The sequence below is a fragment of the Pungitius pungitius genome, chromosome 18 (genome assembly GCF_949316345.1).
Source record: "Pungitius pungitius chromosome 18, fPunPun2.1, whole genome shotgun sequence".
NCBI classification, from domain to species: Eukaryota; Metazoa; Chordata; class Actinopteri; order Perciformes; family Gasterosteidae; genus Pungitius; species Pungitius pungitius.
The window spans coordinates 13,514,915-13,534,239 of record NC_084917.1 but is presented as its reverse complement, the minus strand read 5'-3'; the positions used below and the strand labels follow the sequence as shown (position 1 = coordinate 13,534,239).

Genomic DNA, 19,325 nt, shown 5'->3' with positions numbered 1-19,325 from the left:
GCAATTTTTTAAACACTATAAAACAACAATGTCAATGAGCAGATCAAACGGTTTGGATTGGGACCCCCCCAAAGAGTCTTTGTGCAATCGGGGTTTGATCTGCAGCACATTTATAGAAAAGATATATCTTAAAAATAAGATATAAAGAAAAAGGGGTTAGCCGACATTTAGGCCGTTTTTTCAAAACATATAAAACAATACTTTGTGCCAAACTATAACATTTTAAAAAGATCCCAGAAAGGAGCAGGAAGTGGCATAATGTGCATTGCTGCACTAAAGGATGCGTTACCCCTCCCCAGCCTTGTCTTGTTGTTATTGCCCGTGAACATGTAAATGTGGGAGAGCTTGTTTTGAATACACAAAATAACTCTTTGGTTATATTGTTATTATAATTTGGATAGTATAGTATTGTAGTATTTTTTGGGGGGGGTCAGGGTTACCCTTTTTTGCCGTGTGTGGGGGGGGATAATTTGGGGTTAAACCGAAGTATCTCCTTGTTATTTAAAAAAATCACATAACCCTTCGTAATCAATATATCAGATTGTTTGGTCTCCTGATGCCCGACTAATTTTAAGGTCTGACACTAGTCATAAAATGCGGTGTTGTGTTTTAAAGTCTATCCAGCACGGATCATGGCCCACGTTAACAGCTGGTGCGGCAGCCTGTGGAAAGCCCCGATAAAACACAGATAACGCGGGAAAACAGCCACGTGACCAGTGCTTTCATTATGCACGTGAAGGGGATATTTGAACATTTAATTTAAATCACGACAGGACATATTTAGAAAACTAGCGGGGGAGGGAAGGGGGGCGACTCTTGGCAGGAAACCTGCTAAACAAGATGTTCTTGATAGTATCAGTTTGAATTAAAAAATAAAAACTTTTAGGTGTGAAAGACACTTGGACTCGACCGCAGGGAGAGTGAATACAAGTTGAACGTACCTCTGACACACAGCAGCGACATGGCTCCGCGCCTCTCCGGAGACACTCCGGTAGTTTCACTCACTTTTCAGCGGAGATTTACTCCGTCCGGCATCGTTGTGACGCGGTTAAGTGACTTTTCAAACCGCCGGTAAGCTCCGAAGTGATGTTCTACAGGGGGTTTTCCGGTGCTGGACTCGGGCAGAGAGCGGCAGCCCCCCGCCGCGGCCACGCCATTATTAAAACTATCATCAGAGGTTTTACCGAGCGAGCGACGAACAACCTGAGGAACGGAGGAGAGCGGAGGGGCGGGGCAGAGGCACCTGTTACCGGCGTCCGCCGTGTCCAATGAGAACGCAGCATCACGCTAAAGGGCGTAGCCCTTTAAAACAACAGCAGAGATCTGACCAATTGCTGAGAGGGATGAGGTTGGAATAAGAAACAGGTGACGTAGAGAAATTGCAAGGAGACCAAACTCCTGTCACTTTTTTTTTTTTAGATTTTTCCATTAGTTCTTTTTACTTCTTTGTGGCTTGAAAATGGATTATATTCATTAATAGTTTTTTTTTCAATCTTTTTCAAAAAAAAAAAATAGCAATACTACTTTTATTTCTCTAATTATTCCCACATATAACAGAACAGAGGCGTATTAATTGCCTGGTGGAGCCTGATGACTTAGTGGTCCTCCCAGCTCATAGCGCTGGTTTACAGCGTGCTTAGAGTCTGCTTGGTATGTCAAGTCAATTCATTTTATTTTGTATAGCCCAAAATCGCAAATTACTAATTTGCCTCAGAGGGCTTTACAGTCTGTACACATGCAACATCCTCTGTCCTGAAACCCTCACATCGGCACAGGAAAAACTCCCCAAAATATGAAAAAACCCTTCAATCAGAGGAGAGATCCCTCTCCCTGGATGGACAGACTGCAATGGATGTCATGTGTACACAATCAACAATGTAAAAGATGTACAATACATTCAATTCCTCTAACAGAAATGATACAAGTAATTGCAAGTAGTAGAACAAGTGTACAGCAGGACCACTGCAGGGACAACCACCATCAGATAGAACCACCATCCACAGAGGCTTCTGTGGGGAGGGAGAGCAGAAAGATGTTGGTTTATGACAGTAATATGAATCATATTTAAAATAATGATGATGGCAGCAGCAGGTGTCAGCAGAGCCATGCCAGGAGTCAGAACCAGTATGGTGCAGTATGACATTAAATTTAAGTCTATAAAGAGCGTTGTCATGATTACTCTGTCCATCCCGGGAGAGGGATCCCTCCTCTGACGTTCTCCCTAAGGTTTCTTCTCTTTTTTCCCCATGGGAGGGTTTTTTCATTTTTTGGGAAGTTTTTCCTGTGCCGATGTGAGGGTTTTGGGACAGAGGATGTTGCATGTGTACAGACTGCAAGCAGTCTTACAGACTGAGACAAATTTGTAATTTGCGATTTTGGGCTATACAAAATAAAATTAAGTGAATTGAATGATGACTATGTAAAGTGCCAATGTATATGTGTACAGGTGATGTATTTTCATATGGACTCATGTGTCCGTAAATAAAGTTGAATAGCATGAACACAAACGCAGTTGCTAAAACCAAATCAAGTGTTGATCAAGTGATTATTTCTTATTTTCCCGCTACAAAAATGCAGCCCACACAACAATGAACAACCAATTAAAAAAAGGCCTATCTACAGAACAGACACCAGCTGACAGGCATGATACAAACAAAGGAATCTGTACGAATGTGCAAACGAAACAGAGCAAAGACAAATCCAACAGCACCACTTTGTGTAATTAGTGAGTCACTACATTTATTCTTGGCTGCATTGTTGAATTGTTTATTGAAAACAGTGGATTCAAGAATGTGACTAACTGCTGGTAATCCAAAACTGTCCTGGTTTTCTATTTCACACTCTGTTGCTATTAACCCTTCTCATTTAATACAGATTATTGAAATATTTCACCTACACTTTTTATAGTTACTTCTCCCAGCTGTATCATAACCCCAACTAGAGTCTATCTGCGTATGCAGTCTCAGTAAAGGTGAGTGTTCTGAGGTGGAAATTTGACCGAATAAAGGGAGACCTACAAAGAGAAATTTGTCTTTGTAAATTTGAATAGACCTCTGTGCAGAAGGACCAAGCCGAACAGTTCACGATCAAGCAACTGCTCCAGAATCGGTACCGAGAGCATCCTAGACGAAGGAGTTTCCATATGCTTAGAGACAGTAAAGCAATGCAGGCACCGGAGGGAGACAATTAAATGATTCAGAGATGTACAGAGAGGGTTTTTTCCGTCTGTGGGAGTTCCCGAGGCCATGCGGATCATTTATATGAGTTGATGCACAGTTCAAGTTTAGCTGAAAAGCAGTTCTGTGCGACCTTCCATTATATGAGTGATTTGGCAGAACATAACACAACCAATTAACCGATAAGCCTTTTCATCAAAGGCAAAAAGTTAGATGGGAGGCAAACTCAACAAACAACAAGCAAACAACAAACAGTTTCAGTTCCGTAGCTGTGCATCGTGTGCCCCAGATGACATGGGAACAGGTCCAATAGTGCTGCAGTTCACTTTTCCTCTACATGTTCCACACAAGGTTCTTCTATTACTGCATTCTTATTATTTTCTTCTCACAGTTTGTAATGAGGTGTCCAGAAATTTGACTTATGATGATTGTTTATTCTATTCGGATAAATAAAAAAGTATACTGTGCAGATGTATTGCCAAAAACATAAACACTGCACATATGCACAAGGACAGTACTCTTTCAGCACAGACTATATAAAGTCATATCACAACAGAACAACATTAAAACAATTAATGAACTATTCTGTTGTTATGTTTATTGTTCATCAAAACTAAAAAGGTAGCAATATTAATCAATCCATCCTGCAGCGGCATTATTGTTTTCATTATTATTTATGCATTTTATTATTCATATCATCATTAGTATTAATGCATTATTAATTGTTATTATTTTCAACAGTAGTAGTTGTTGTAGTGGGGGAATTGGCTGTAGATATCCTGCAAGCGGAACCTTCGCCGTTCCTTCGCGGACGACTTTTACCGTTGCACCACTGATGTAACTTTCATTTCCTGCCTGGCGAGGGTCACACGCATAGCAGCAGTTTGTGTAGAGTCCACTTTGCGGAGCCGAACCTTCACAAAGGCCACCGAAGTTCCTTTTAATGATGTTGCGAACGCTCTGTCGGACCGGCGGCGCCCTTCTGCGGGTAAATTAAAACTCATGTACCCACATCTGACATCTTAGCTCGTGCCCATTCGTTGGTGAAGTGGGGCTCATTCAGCGTGCACGAGTGGGTCAATAATCCACCGAATGTCGCTGCCCATCCCGATACCAAAGACGGCTTTTGACTGACTGACATCCTTAAGATTAAGGCTATCTGGAACATGTGCTATTATGTGTTATATACCTCTACAGTGTTAACCTATACTGGATCAATTAACGTCGAAACCGACTAAGTTACTGTCACCAAAACCAAATATGATGTGAGCAGAGGCCAAATATTTGTTTTCTAATATATTGTATTGTCTACTCCTAAGAGTTTTTTTTGTCCCACTGCATACTTTTAAGAACTCATAAATCCCTTTTAGACTGGTTTAAGTGTCTCCCATCTTTATCAATTCCATGTCCTACTTAGATACACGATCAAGGAGTTTGGTTTAACAGCCTGTTTTGTTCTTAACTGCGTGTGTGTGTGTGTGTGTGTGTGTGTTTTTAGCAAACCCAGCGGGCGACCCCGAGGTTATGGGTCCTGCCGGCTCAGCAGCGATGGGCGTCCAGCCTTCCCGTGAACACCGTGGTCCTGTTTGTACCCCAGCAAGAAGCCTGGGTGGTGGAAAGAATGGGTCGCTTCCACCGGATCTTGGAGCCGGTACCTACCCTTTAGTCTTAAAAGACCCCCGTTCAAATACACCCAAATATTAACAATGGGGAAAAAAAACATGACAAAACTTGACAACCCATTTTTTCCTCTCTCTTTTAGGGTTTAAACTTCCTCATACCTATACTGGACCGAATTCGCTACGTGCAGAGTCTCAAAGAGATAGTCATCGATGTCCCGGAGCAGTCTGCCGTATCTCTAGGTGATGCATCAATACGTCCGAGTGTTACCTAGCGTAATATGCACACAGTTGGTTTCAGTGCATCTTGTTTTTTGTTTTTTTACAGATAATGTCACGCTACAGATAGACGGAGTTCTTTACTTGAGGATCCTCGACCCTTTCAAGGTACGCCGCGCCGGAGCGATTCTCTGGCGCTCCCACGCGCTGTCGTAGTCCGATCATAGAATTCAGCGTTGTCCGTGTGCGCCCCCAGGCCAGTTACGGCGTGGAGGATCCAGAGTATGCCGTCACGCAGTTGGCGCAGACCACCATGCGGTCGGAGCTGGGCAAACTCACACTGGACAAAGTGTTCCGGGTAACGACAAACCGCTGCTGCATTGCTTGGCAGGCTTTTAATGAAATATGTCAAAAGCAAATTTTTTTTGTTTAAAGGAAAGGGAGTGCCTCAATTCCAACATTGTCCATTCCATCAACCAAGCGTCGGACGAGTGGGGAATCCGCTGCCTCCGTTACGAGATAAAGGACATCCACGTTCCACCTCGTGTCAAAGAGTCCATGCAGATGCAGGTGGGCGAACACAAGTCCCCCCGTGCTGCAGACATTAGATACTTCTCACACTTTCAGTGTCGCAAAGTAAGACTGTTGCATGTACTAGCATGAATTCAATCTGGACGTGCTACTACATCTTCAACTTTAGATTGTGGGTCAGAAAGGCCAAATAAAGCGTGGTTGCTTGTAGGACTGTCAAAATTGCTCAAAAATGATGTTCGAATATTCGCTTCATATTTGAACATCTGGTTGCGCAGTCAATAACAGGACAAATTAATACAATGTAAGCCATAACTACTTGTATAGGTAATTTATTTTAGGTTTAAACATATTAAACAACATATTACCTACACAAAAATAAGTAAATGAACTAATGGCCAAGACCGCAGACCATGGCCTCTCTCTCCCGCACCATCGCGCTCTCTGTGCACAGCGGTTTAAATGAGTGCTGATCAAGAGTTTGGTGCAACAATTTTCTTCTTGTCCCAAATATGGCTGGTGATTTGAAACCAATATTATTAACATTAATTGAAGTTGATTAGAGTATAGAACCGACATTGAACGCTCCGTGCTGTGGTAAACATGGAACTTTGGAACCTTGGCATGAAACGGCAAATTATCCCACCAGTGCATGAAGCTGTTGTAGCATATCTAGTCTTTTCTATTCATGCAATATAAAGTCAGCACAGTAGCGCGTCACCCGCAAAGCAGACAGTGGCGCCGCTGCTGGCACTGTTGATTTTTTTTACATTTGAATATTCATTTTCACATTCGCAATTTGGTTTTTAACAACTATTCAAAGTTATATTGGCATATAGAATATTCGTTGACAGCCCTAGTTGCTTGCATATTGGCAAATATGACCCGATACAGCTGGATATGCTGGTATTTTTTGGCACACTGCATTCAACACACCATGTATTAAGACTTAATAAATGTTGTTTCTCTTGTACACTTAAGGTGCTTCTTGCCAACTCACATCTTTTATTTTGTCCCGTGTAGGTGGAGGCCGAGCGGAAGAAGAGGGCCACGGTGCTGGAGTCTGAAGGGACGAGGGAGGCGGCCATCAATGTCGCAGAGGGTCGCAAACAAGCCCAGATCCTGGCCTCGGAGGGCCAGAAAGCGGAGCAGATCAACAAGGCGTCCGGTGTGTGCACTCACAGGACCCGCTGTGTTTTTCGGCGCTGTGTTTTTTTTAACACTAACCGATTAGTGTGTTCTCTCAAGGTGAGGCCCAAGCCATCCTGGCCAAAGCGGAGGCCAAAGCCAAGGCTATCGGCATGCTGTCGGATGCTCTCACCGAGCAGGTGAAGTGCAGATTTTTTCTTCTTCTTTTTATCAGGATCCGTCCATGATCGCTGTCTCATTTCTCACAAGTGAATTTTGATGGATTTCTTTTTGTTATCGTGCCACGTACAGAATGGAGGAGCGGCAGCCTCGCTGAGCGTGGCCGAGCAGTACGTATCCGCCTTCTCCAACCTCGCCAAAGAGTCCAACACCATCCTGCTGCCGTCGAGCGCCGGGGACATCAGCGGAATGGTCACGCAGGTATTTGCACGTGTGCATTAGAATTTAGAATGAATGTTTTTTCTTTTTTTTTCTTTCTTGAATCTGAGTAACTTCTTGAGTTCTCTCTCTCCCTGCACACAGGCCATGACCATTTACGGCACGTTGGCCAAGTCGAGCCCGAAAGCGGCGGCGGTGCTGGAGGAGACGAGCGACGACTTTGGGGGCCGATCGTCTCAGTAGCGGAGGACTCTGTGAATGAATCCACACAGTAGAAAGACACTGAAGCAGCAATCTATGGCTCCAAGACGTCGCTGTTTGTGTGTAAAGTCTCACATACCTTCTACAGACAAGACACCAGGAGAACAAACTGCACATCTTCAAACACTTCAGGGATCTTTTGCCTTGGGAAAAACCACATCTTTTGAAAGGGGAGTTTGTTAATTGTCATTGTTTTATGCTCAGTTTTCATCCATATACTTTACACACCGACGACACTGGCAAGCTGAAAAAATGGAGAAATTGAATGCTAGAAAAAATGATTTATTATAACACATTACTTGCGAGGGAATTATTTTGTGCACGCAATCTGTCGAGATATTGTTGAGCAGACCCTGGTTGGATTGGACCTAAAATATTAAGCTTTAAAGGAGCAATGTGCAGGCTTCTTGTGCTATCCAGTGATGAAGCTGCAGATTCCACCTTACTAAACACACACCCCCCCCCCATATCCTCCCCTAGATTCTTCCTTTCCAAGCGTGACGGAGTAACTACGGTGGCCGGCAGGTAACGAAGCCCCCCGCAAAAGGCTCTTGTTAAAGCCACGGTGTGATTTGGGCTACTGTAGGAAAATGGCAGTGCAAGGTGGCCAACTCTGTTAACATGAGCAGCTCACTATGTCCATATAAATGTACGATTGTGTTGTATGGTATTTTTTCCTCTCTCAATGTGTTTGCTGGCCCAGATAACAGCTGTGGGTACAGCAGGGTAATTACACGTTAATAAACTGCTTGTTTACAGACATCAGGGACAATTCTTCTGTTTTAAGAAATATCCTTTTTTAATATTCAACCTTTCTAGATATCTTGCTGGTGTGCAAAGTCAGCCATTAGGGAAACATGTTCCATTCCTCTTCACATTTGTATTAAACTCCTGTGTCTTATCATGAATAAATATTTATTAAATATGACTGTGCAAAGACAGCAAGTTTGTTATCTTCACCAGTGCTCACAGGTTTTGAAAACATGAATTGGCCCGTGTATGTCATTTGGGTAACTATGAAGCTAAGAGTGCTTGGCTATGGTTCTGACACTGGGATACGATGCTAGAAAATGCTGAAAATGATGTTGGAGGAGATAGTGTGGAACAATTAATCAGAATCAGCTGGATATTCTCCAAGAAAAACCTACTCTTGTCGAAGAAAGACTGGACAGACGTTTCCCTGCATGTTTTCAGTCTGTGTTTAGTTTCAGGTAACTTCACGAATACAAGAATAACAAAAAAGGTGATGACTTCTATGTGCCAACAAATATAATAAAGAAATTCCCTCTCACATCTGTATAGGTATGGAGGAAATATAGCCATGAGTAGTAATGGTGTTGAATACATTTTATTTTTCATTCTCTGAAATACTTAGTATCCTTTAATACCAAATACACCTTAAACCAAAACTCTTGATTTCCAGTGTTTAATTAAGTACTGAATAGCATTTATTACATCCCCAAACATGCCGGATCGATAAACAACTTTCTTTAGAAAAGCTGTCCGTGGGAAATTATGATTACTTTGTATTTAGCGCTAATAATAATAGATTTTATTTGTAACGCACTCTTCAACAACACCTGATGAATCAACCGATTAGTTATTTAACCAACATTTAACAACGTGAACTTTGAAAACGTTCCTCGAGACACAACGTATCCATGACGACGTCGTGTCTGTTAGTCCGAGTTTAGGGCACAAAAATGCCATCACACTTGGTGTTACACCGAAATCCGCCCGCCCTGCATTTCCGCCGGGTTGCATGCGCGCAGCAGTTCCTAGCTGTCACCATCCACCTAACCTCATCGGACGGGAGTCCCACATGAAGGTGAGGGAGGGGTCGCGCTGTTGTTCGTGTACCTGAGACGCCTGGGCCCCCGGTGTCGTTAGCACACACACACACACACACACACACACAGGCGGTGTGTGTGAGGACGAAGAGCCGGCTGCTACAAGGTCAGTGACGAGAGCGAGACAAGCTAGCCGCGGCTAACAGCCGTTAACTTGTCCGTGCCCCCTCTTTACGTTAACGTTAATGTCTCAACGGCGCGTGCCTCGCGTTTGGGTCAAAGTGACATTTTGAGGTCATCGTTTCCACATCACTGCCGCGGCCGCCTGGTTTATTTGACTTTTTATTTTACCTGTGTGAAACAAGTGTGCTTGTGCTGGGTTTATTTTATGTTTTTAATTAAAAAAAAATTATTAACGTGCACTTGTGTCCCGTCCCGGTAGCATGAAGAGGCTCCCGGTGCTGTGGCTGCTCCTCTGGGTGTGCGCGCTCTACTCCGCGGGAATCTACCTGTTCGTCGGCGGCTTCCTGCTGGTGAGGCTGGAGGTGAACCGCACCAGCACCTGCGGAGACGTGCTGCAGCCCGGGGCGGAGCCGGCAGACTTCTGCCGCGTCCGGCCGCGTTTCCGCCGGGCCGTCCTCCTCATCGTCGACGCCCTCAAGATCGATTTCGCCTGGTTCGATCCGGACAACGCCGCGCCGCGACCTTACGAGAACAAGCTGCCGGTGCTGGAGGAGACTGTGTCCTCCAGGCCCGCGCACAGCCGCCTGTACCCGTTCCGCGCGGACCCGCCCACGACCACCATGCAGAGGATCAAGGGCTTCACCACCGGCTCCCTGCCCACCTTCGTGGACGTGGGAAACAACTTCGCGTCCAGTGCCATCCTGGAGGACAACCTCATCCACCAGTTCGGGCAAGTGGGTGAGTGGGTCCCACAGTTGTTCCACATAGTCCTCGTCGGAGCAAAATAAGATCGGAGGTGTTCTAAAATCAATAGTGGATGAGACGTTTTGGAGTTCCATATAGTTTCAAAATATATAGAAAATAAAGAATGCCCCTCTTTATTTCGTTTTATTCTTAAAGCACCTTTTCGTACAGGACGATTCGTTCTGAGTGCTGAATGAAAACAAACTGAGGAAAACATCCAGATAAAACCATAAACGCCATATGAACAGTTGGTGGAACTGTTAAAGGCAGCTTTCCTTCTCTTTATGATAGTTTGTATTTAAAATAAACAGCAGCATGAGCATGATCTGCCGGTAAGGATTATTCCATGAAAAGTAATCAAACTGTAGATTCTGTTATTCATTGCAGTACCACGTTTTGAGTGGCCAGTCTGAGTGGTGCTGAAGTTGTTTGTCTTCTGTCCACAGGCAAACGGGTGGTGTTCATGGGCGATGACACGTGGGAGAACCTCTTCCCGAAGAAGTTCCACCGCTCGCTGCCCTTCCCATCCTTCAACGTCAAGGACCTGCACACGGTGGACAACGGCATCCTCCAGCACCTCTACACCACCAGTACGTGTTCACACCGTCCCGATTCCCTGCTCGCGCCTGACGTCCCTCCCGCTGTCCATTCTCATTTCTTCTTCTGTTGGACAGTGGTCAGCGACGATTGGGACGTCCTGGTTGCCCATTTCCTCGGCGTGGACCACTGCGGCCACCGGTTCGGTCCCGACCACCCGGCCATGGCCGACAAGCTCACCCAGATGAACGGCGTCATCAGGTTTGACTGCCACGCTTGGAAGGCGTCGTTTTGTGCCGCGACAGGCGGCCTTTGGTTGCTTAGCAGCCGAAGTAACAGGCTGAGCCGGATAGTTATTAATCAACATTATTTTCCTCTGACCTCCTTCACGCTTTCCCCCCTGCAGGTCTGTGATGGAGCGCCTGCAGAATGACACGCTGCTGGTGGTGATGGGGGACCACGGCATGACGGACACCGGAGACCACGGCGGGGAGAGTCAGAAGGAGACGGACGCCGCCATCTTCCTCTACAGCCCCTCGCCTCTGTTCCCTGCAGCCCCGACGCAGGTTGGTGGCAGAGTAGGAGGTCTTCTCCTCAGTTGGTCTGATCGTGGGGGACATGCACTGGGACATTTCATTTTGTGACAGACGACTCGATGAGAAAAACTCTGTCCTCTCAATGGCACAAAAGCATTTTCTAAGACTTACCTACATAGGCTACATACAAAGGGTTCATAACAAGTCTAAATTAATAATTGGTTCACTAGCTGGTAATTCAGTCTGAGAGAAGAAGACTGAAACGTTTACACAACAAGGCATTTATCTTCTTGGAACAACTGCGAAAAAGAAAGCTTTGTGTAGTTTTCAGGGCGGCCGCACACTCAATCAACTCCCTGATTTGAGGCTGGCAGCTTACCTCGGCCTTTTGGGGGATAAAAGTTGGGAACTGCCATGCGAAATAACAACTTTTTTATAGTTGTACACTTTTTCAAAGTGGGGATAGTAATTTCGGGGGTAGCTTTATTGATGCTCACAAGTACTGTAGTCATAGGCAGTTTAGTCTATTTTATGACATAATTCAGATTTACCTGCAGTTCTTTCGTCTTCCGGCACCATATTCTCTATTTAGAAATTGTAAAATGTGGTAATTTCTGGTAGTTTCTAAACAAAATTCAGGTAATATATGAAAACAAGTCACTCTCCCTCCGCCACTGGAAGAAAAATCTGATATTGCTAAAAATATATTCCTATTATTGGCTGTGTTCCAAGCAGCAGCAAAGGCAGCTTTGCCAATGCCAAGTTATTTTAGCTGAACAGCACCACCATGTGGTCACAGGTGGTGAATGCAAGATGAAGGCATTACGTTTCCCCCAGATTCTCTCAAATGAGCTTTTGATATGAAGAGTGCAATCAACTTTTCTTTTTTTTTAATTCAGTGTATGCAACACATTGTAAATGTCGGACAGACGTCCGCATTAAGTTTGCTTCTACCAGCCCCGGGAGCTGCTATTCATAGCAGACCAGGTGAGGGCCTGCAGTTGTTAAAGGGTTTTATTTAGTGCTGTTAACGATTAAAATATCTAATCACGATTAATCATATTCACGTTATAGTTAACTCAGAATTAATAAAAAATAATCGCAAATTCTCTCTATTCTAAATGCCCCTTCATTTATTTTTTTCAATAATTTTTTCATTTTAATCCTCTTATCAACATGGAAAAGTGGATTGGCTTAATATAAATATTTTTTTCAAGTTTGCTATGAACAAAGCAGTCAGGCCTCTTATTATTATTTATATTATTATTATAAAACAATGAACCGTAGCAGTTATGTAAGCCTACTACTTCTTTGCTTTCAGCCAGTTACTCAAACAGACAAACCTGTTGACATTTCACACAGTCATCCACCCCCCCTAAAAAAGAAAACGTTAATCTCGCGATAAAACGTTCACGTCGTTACAATGGGTTTGCATTAACGTCGTTAATAACGTGTTTAACCGACAGCACTAGTTTTATTCCTTAAGAATACAGTTTTTTTCTTCATACATTTTCCTCAAATGTCTTCAGGCTTACTGGGGTCTTACTTTATGTCACATTATGGTCGCGTTGTAATACCAGAGCAAACCTTCAAATCACAGATAAAAAGTGTAGTCATCTTTTTATCTTCCTCTTGTCTGTAGAGCGAACCGGACGTGGTGCCCCAGACGGACCTGGTCCCCACCCTGGCTCTGCTGCTGGGGGTTCCCATCCCGTACAGCAGCGTGGGGCAGGTTCTGCTGCCCGTGTTCCCTCCCCACGGGCAGACGGAGGGCGCAGTCGGAGGTCTCAGCCAGCTGGAGGCGCTGTGGATCAATGCAAAACAGGTGGAAGGCTCAGTTAAAAACCATCACCATATAAGAAACGTGTGTGTGTGTGTGTGTCATTAGTCCTTTTTGTGACGGTTCTGTCTCTGAAGGTCAACCGTTTCCTGGAGACGTACTCCGGCATGGCCAAAGACATCCCACCTGAGAGCCTCTCTCAGCTGAAGGCCGACTTCTCCCGCCTCTCCTCAGAGTACCTCGCCACGGTTCAACAGGGTCGGCCCCCGTCCCCACAGCTGGCCGCCTCGCTGCAGGCCTACCTCTCATCTGTGAGGGACACCTGCCGAGCCACCTGGGCTCGGTTCAACCCACTCAAGATGGCGGCGGGCCTCGCCATCCTGGCGTTCGCCTGCCTGACGTGTTTTGTCCTGTCCGAGCTGTCCGCCTCACTGATCAGGGAGGACGGCCCTGGACTGCGGGCCCCAGTTGTCGCGGCACTGATGGCGGGGGGGTGCGCGGCCGCCGGTCAGCTGAGCGCACGGGGCCACGTGGAAGTGGCGTGGTGCCTGGCCGCCGCCGCCCTCAGCTCGGAGCTGCTCTTCCTCTGGAGGGCTCGCCGATCGGGGGTCGCCGGTGCAGAAAAGATGGGCCCCGCGTCCAGCTGGCTGACCCCGCGGCGCCTCCTCGCCCCCCCGCTCCTGGTGCCGCTCCTCCGCTGCGCCTCCTTGCTCTCGGACAGCTACGTGATCGCTGAGGGCCGCGCCGTGACCTTCCTGGTGCTCTCCCTGGCCCTCTATATTCCCATCCGTCTCAACTGGGACGGCCTGCTCCTGCCCCCCAGCCACGACCCCCTGAAGGCGGCAGGGATCCTGCCGCCCCCGGCCCTGTCCCCGTCCACGGTGAGGAAGGAAAGCGGCACCCTCCTGGCCTGCCTGGGGCTCCTCGTCGGCAGCCTGTACCTCTCCCTCTCCTTCCACGCCTGCCGGGAGGAGCAGGGCTCCTGCCAGCCGTCTCCCTTCCTGTCCCCCCTCTCGCGGCTGCAGGACAGCCGGCTGAAGAACCTCCACTACGTCCTCTCCGTCTGCGCCCTCGCGCTGTGGACGTATCTGCTGCGCCGCTGCCTCCGCCACTATGGCAACCTCAACGCTGCGAGCGGGGCGGTGTTCGCGGCCCGCTGGGTCCTCCTGCTGCTGTCCGTGTGCCTGGCGCTGTACTGGGCCGTCAGCGCCACCCCGGAGGACAGCTTCAGGAATCTAGCCAAGCTTATCGCCGTGGCCCAGCTGGCCCTCCCCAGGGCGGCCTTCTGCCTCCTGGGTTTGGGTCTGGCTCTGATCTGGCTCGACCCCCTCACCGTGTACGCAAAGACCAAGGCGCAGGCCTCGGCCCGAGGTCCCTCGCTGCCGCCGCGCTACCGGGCCAGCACGGGCATCAGCCCCCAAGCCGAGCTGCACCATCTCATCCCGCAGATCTACCAGCGCATGCGTCGCTCCCTCGACGACGGGGAGCTGAGCGCGGGCGGCGAGGCGGACGGCCGGCCCGCCGTGGAGGCCTACGGGCTGGGGACGGTCTACTCGGCCCCTTTGGTGCTCTTCTGTGGCCTGCTGGGGATGGGACTCCTGCTGCTGCACCCGGAGGGCATGGCCCTGTCCTTCCTCCTGCTGCTGCTGCAGATGGGGGCGCTGCTACACATCCACGCCGCCTCCACCACGCTCAGCGGCCTGCACGGGACGGGTTCCGGTGAGATGCTCTTCTTGTTTTCCTGTTTGCTGCTTTGTTCGTACACAATGACACGTCGTCCCTCTGATCTGACTCTTTCTCTCTCCCCCCCCCCCCCAGGTGGCTTTAATGTGCCCTGGACTCCAGTGGTGCTGTGGTCGCTGGCTGCCACTCAGTTCTTCCACGCCACGGGTCACCTCCCCACCTTCCCCTCCATCCAGTGGGGCGCTGCCTTCGTGGGATTCCCCGACGGACACACAGGCACCGTGCTGCCCGCCTCCCTCGTTACCCTCAACACTTTCGCCTCACACATCCTGTTCTCTGGTAGATATAAAGAGAGAAGAGGCAACGAATGTGTCTGTTTAACGATGATTTAAAAGAAGAAATCTCCTGTGGCATCCGTAAAAGTAATAAGATTGGACAAAGATTACCCAATAAGATTAAAGAATATTTTGAATAAATAAGAAAATTATTAAAAACGCATACAATACAGTGTTGTCAAAGCAGTTGGAACACATTTGTCACAGTGAAATCCATAAAGGGGATAAATTCCCCTAACTGCAAAAAAAGCAAAAGAATTAAAGTAAATAATTGGAATATAAAACACATGGTGAATAGCAAGGCTAATATTTTTAAATCAGAAAAACTGTAGTTGCTGTTGATAATGAATGTATTTAAATGCTAAAAATATACAGTAATAAAAAGGAATCAAATGAGATGACGCGGCCATCTGACAGCCGCCATCTCTGCAGGAGACGGAACAGTTGATTCTCATCCGTGTGTGCGTCTCTTTGTCGCCAGCGGGGTGCCCGTTGCTGCTCTTCTGGCCCCTGGTGTGTGAGGTGCGCGGGGGCCGGCCAGGAGCAGCCTGCGGCAAGGAGGGGGAAAACGCCGTGATGGAGATGAGGCTGAGGGAAAACCCCCAGCAGTTCAGCTCGGCGCTGCTGCAGCTCTCCGCGCGCTACCTATTCGTCCTCGGAGCGCAGGTACGCCGTCCTCCGGTCCGCCGTCCTCCGGTCCGCTCGGCCCCATTCCGCTGAGTTTCCTTATCACCAGTGTGTCACCCCCCCCCCCCTCCCCCTGTGTAACTTTCTCAGGTCTTTGCGTCGGTGTGTGCTGCTGCCATCCTCAGGAGACACCTAATGGTGTGGAAGGTGTTCGCGCCCAAGTAAGTGCCTCGAAGGACGGCTAACACGTCGAGCGATGTGCACAGTTACACCTGCTGACCCCAACAATGACAAGGCTGGTTTTACACAGGCGGGTGGGAGGGGACTTCATGGTTTCAAAAGTCACAGCCCTGTGTCCTGCTTGCAGGCTCATGTTCGAGGCCTCTGGGTTCCTGGTGAGCAGCGCGGCTCTGCTGATCGGGGTCACGTTGGTGCTGCGGGTGGACGTGGCCGTGGGCCGCTGGTTTAAGAGACTCGTCCCCGAGGCGTCCAGGTAGCGACGGACCCCCCCCCCCTCCCAGCTCGCTGTGCCCCAGAGATAACGAACTGGCTGGGACACTGTAACATTTATTTTCTTCTTTTGACTTGGATCCTTCATAACTAAATAGGGAAATATTGCCATCTGTGTCTAGGATCTTTGCAAACATGTCGCGTGAGGTCACTTCCTGTGACTCCTGGAGGATTGCGTCATGCGTTACTGAAGGCCTCCTCTTCAGGGCCTCAAGTACTAGACCGCAAATCGCATTGAAGAGTTTTTCTGTTTTTTTGACCAAGACGATGTTCTTGTAGACGGCGTCGCCCAGCGCATGAGGTGGAAAGCTTTTATTTGTACTCGCTCACAGAAGGAACGGCAGCCTCTACGTTTTCTTCCCTGGAGCATGGATGAAAGCTTCCGAGGGCGGGCTCGCAAAGGACCTTCACAGGAACCAGTTTACACGAGTAACAGAAGGGCCACAGCTGGATAGCAAAGGTGTTGACCTGTTTCAAGTTGAATGGAATAGAAATGAAAAGAAATAACTACGAGGTCTGGAGCTGCTTCTTGATCTGATCTCACGTCTGCTCCATTTGCAAGTGCTGGAAAAACCTTCTTTTGTACTTTTTGTATTTTTAGGATGTTGAAATAACCAACACATCTGGTTACTGCCAACTTGCATTGTATTGCTGTGAACCTTTTTTAAAATCTTTTTATTTTTTTATTAGTTTTGTGATTCCTGATTCTATTTATAACTCATTCTTTTAAATTACCAATCATACGATTAAAAAAAAAAAAAAAAAAAATTGAAGTTTGAAGTTTTGTTACTTTGGGACTAGACCCCTAATTCTTGTTCTCCGTTCTGACCTGATGCCTCCCCCCCCGCCCCCCCCTCCTGAATGAGGTAATGTCACTACGCTGACCTCCTTAAATCGCCGTAGGCCGGCTGTGGATTGATGTGTGCGGCGGGTGGCGCTCGCTGCTCGCCGTGAGGTGTGTGAGGTGTGTGAGGTGTGTGAGGTGTGTGAGGTGTGTTCCCGCGTGCAGCTAACACACATAGAGTTGGCCACAAAGCAAAAGCTGCTTGCAGCGGGCGACCGGTCATTTAGGCAAATAGTGACCGCTGGGCTGCAGGATGACACGGTGCTTTTTTCCCCATTTGAAAATGTCTAATATACTAATATCTGATTAATTTGGAATTTTAAGTTTTTCATTGTGTAAAAGAAAAGATGTAATAAAACCATTTTTATGTGACGTCTCTTGATAATTTGGATGCATCTCCAGGTTGCCCCGTTTGCAATATAAGGTTCCACTGCTTCAACTTGATTTATTGCTGCAGAACAAACGATGTATCTGGTGCTCAAAAGTAGACTTTAATGTTTAGTTCATTGATCCGAGGACTTGAAGGAGAGTTAGGCAGCTGCCAAGAGTTTTTTTTACTGTGGCTCTTCATCCATTATTCACTGTTGCGTTTCAACATTTCCTCTCCTCATCAGTCTGGAAGTCGTCAAAACATGTCCCTTCTACGAAGGTCAAACTCCTAATCAAACCGCTCCGTTTCATTAGATATCTTTGTATTTGCCCTCTGAGGTCCGTAGTGCCACTTCCCTCACTGAATGGAGGTCACCCAAAAGTCAGAGGGTTTTGGTTCAATGCCCAAAACATTCTGTGCTTCAGTAAGCTTGAGGGATTTAAAGGTTCTTTCTTACGTTCTTTGACGAACGCAATGGATGTGCAGCAGCAACAACAACAACAACAACACAAGAGGAGAATCTACTTTGTGTTTTATTGTAGACAGTCAGTCGGGGTCACACACCAATTCTATCCCCTCCTGTAGCCTCTAATCAGGCCACGTCCTGCTGCTAAGCCCCTCCCACTTCTCAGCAATTATCCGTTTGAGCCAGAAAAGTAAACTTTAAAAATAATGTCAGGCTGCTCTTTGAAGCTTTTGGATGTCTTATTACTTGACAGATGGATCCCCATTACGAATGTGCAGCAGCTCTCATTCGAGGCGTCGGTGCTCCTCTAATGGCTCATTATCCGATGCACGCGCCCGCCTTTGGACAACAACACCAGAGCTCCTCCTCGCAGCCACCATTAAAGTCAGAGCAATTTTGTGTCATGGGGATGGAGAAGAATACTTTCGGCTCTATGTTTTGCACTCTGGAGGGATGGGCGGGGACGTAAAACTGTTTTGATGATACCCACCATGGCTTTGTGGAGGGGGGGGGGGGGTGGAGGAGGAGGAGGAAAGGGATGCTGTGTGCGGATTCAGGCGGCAGAACCCTTCACCGAGGATACGTGTGAATGAAAAACCATCTGTAACTGTTACAGAAGTCGGGTTGTTGTACAGGAAGTGGGTTGTGTACTCGTGTATAGGCCATAAAGTGTTAAAAAAAAAAAAGATCTACATTCCTGAAAATGAATGGATTTGAGTTGGTAATAGTGGCTGATGTTTTCTTCAATATGGTTTTAATGAAATAGAATAAATGCTGTACAATCACATTATGTGTAACCCAGAATATATGAATGGATTATTAATCCATATTAAGTATTTTTAGTTTCAATTGGGATTAGGGATGTGACCGCTTGTCCTATTTTATCACGAGTGGATGTGTGATTACAACAAAATACAACATTGAAAAATACAATTCAATAATGTCACATGCGCTAAATAATAATCCAGATAATCCCACCAAGTAATCTCCTGTCTATCAGCAGGGGGACTTTACTCGTCACTTTCAGTTTAAACAGTCGTGAGTAAATCGCATTTATCAACCAATGAATCAACTGGTATTTAAGTTGCACTTTTCAAATGTGAAATGCAATTCAAAGTGTTTTACACAAATACAAAAGCAACGTGAAACATGCATGAAATATGTAATGTGTAATACTATAACCGCATAATGAAAAACATATCAAATCAAAAGTTGTGCGGTGAGGAATAGCACAAGCTTTGGGGCACGTAGTCCCAGTTAAACTTGAGTAAACCCTTCCATAGGTCATTTCCCCACAATGTCGTATTCTGCCTGAAGAACAATGCTATGCACTCCGCTTTGATTTTTAAAACCCTTTGAAGAGACGTTTTACTCAGCCATGTCGCATTTGAAAAACGGGCAAAGTGCTTCCAGTGATAGGAAGAAAACGAACATGTAATCCTACTTTCACCAGATAAGATGATGGTTCTCAGGGATGTTTGTTGAGTCGATTTCATGCACTTTAATTGGATTTTCCTCTTGACAAAGTCTATTTCCAGTGTACAGGGACGGTATCCGACCTGTGACGACACTTAGACCGCACTCAAA

The 19,325-nt window shown here is 46.8% G+C and overlaps 3 protein-coding genes across 5 annotated transcripts in view; 2 read left to right on the top strand and 1 right to left on the bottom strand.

Moving 5' to 3' along the window:
* The window catches only part of LOC119226751 (protein unc-13 homolog B-like), a 51,603-nt gene extending 50,463 nt beyond the window's left edge, over positions 1-1,140 (bottom strand). The window contains exon 1 of one of the 2 annotated variants that reach the window (XM_062558798.1): positions 942-1,140. In XM_062558798.1, the coding sequence (XP_062414782.1) occupies positions 942-963 (22 nt within the window). In that variant the 5' untranslated portion in view covers positions 964-1,140. The remainder of the gene's footprint in view (positions 1-941) is intronic. The other variant, XM_062558799.1, reaches the window with a different exon arrangement.
* A 2,862-nt stretch (positions 1,141-4,002) lies between these two features.
* On the top strand, positions 4,003-8,261 carry stoml2 (stomatin (EPB72)-like 2). The gene is made up of 10 exons (XM_037485480.2): positions 4,003-4,164; positions 4,675-4,827; positions 4,939-5,038; positions 5,124-5,182; positions 5,271-5,372; positions 5,450-5,584; positions 6,569-6,713; positions 6,794-6,873; positions 6,986-7,114; positions 7,217-8,261. Exons 1-10 carry the CDS (start codon positions 4,120-4,122, stop codon positions 7,313-7,315), a joined length of 1,047 nt encoding a protein of 348 aa, XP_037341377.2. The 5' UTR covers positions 4,003-4,119; the 3' UTR covers positions 7,316-8,261.
* Positions 8,262-8,919: 658 nt separating this feature from the next.
* On the top strand, positions 8,920-18,101 carry pigo (phosphatidylinositol glycan anchor biosynthesis, class O). 2 transcript variants are annotated; one of them, XM_037485353.2, is made up of 11 exons: positions 8,920-9,161; positions 9,566-10,044; positions 10,497-10,640; positions 10,725-10,848; positions 10,994-11,153; positions 12,766-12,948; positions 13,041-14,622; positions 14,722-14,925; positions 15,403-15,587; positions 15,699-15,769; positions 15,916-18,101. In XM_037485353.2, exons 2-11 carry the CDS (start codon positions 9,567-9,569, stop codon positions 16,043-16,045), a joined length of 3,261 nt encoding a protein of 1,086 aa, XP_037341250.2. In that variant the 5' UTR covers positions 8,920-9,161; position 9,566; the 3' UTR covers positions 16,046-18,101. The 2 variants fall into 2 exon arrangements, with proteins under 2 accessions (XP_037341250.2, XP_037341249.2); XM_037485352.2 differs by having other exon boundaries at positions 8,920-9,289.
* The last annotated feature ends 1,224 nt before the right edge of the window (positions 18,102-19,325 follow it).

Bases quoted from the DNA above. Each gene is read 5' to 3' on its own strand.
- stoml2 (XM_037485480.2), top strand. From the start codon at position 4,120: ATGATGTTGCGAACGCTCTGTCGGACCGGCGGCGCCCTTCTGCGG. The intron at 5,183-5,270 runs GTACGCCGCGCC...GTGCGCCCCCAG, and splicing joins GGATCCTCGACCCTTTCAAG to GCCAGTTACGGCGTGGAGGA. The intron at 6,714-6,793 runs GTGTGTGCACTC...TGTTCTCTCAAG, and splicing joins GCAGATCAACAAGGCGTCCG to GTGAGGCCCAAGCCATCCTG.
- pigo (XM_037485353.2), top strand. From the start codon at position 9,567: ATGAAGAGGCTCCCGGTGCTGTGGCTGCTCCTCTGGGTGTGCGCGCTC. The intron at 10,849-10,993 runs GTTTGACTGCCA...TCCCCCCTGCAG, and splicing joins CAGATGAACGGCGTCATCAG to GTCTGTGATGGAGCGCCTGC. The intron at 14,926-15,402 runs GTAGATATAAAG...CTTTGTCGCCAG, and splicing joins CTCACACATCCTGTTCTCTG to CGGGGTGCCCGTTGCTGCTC.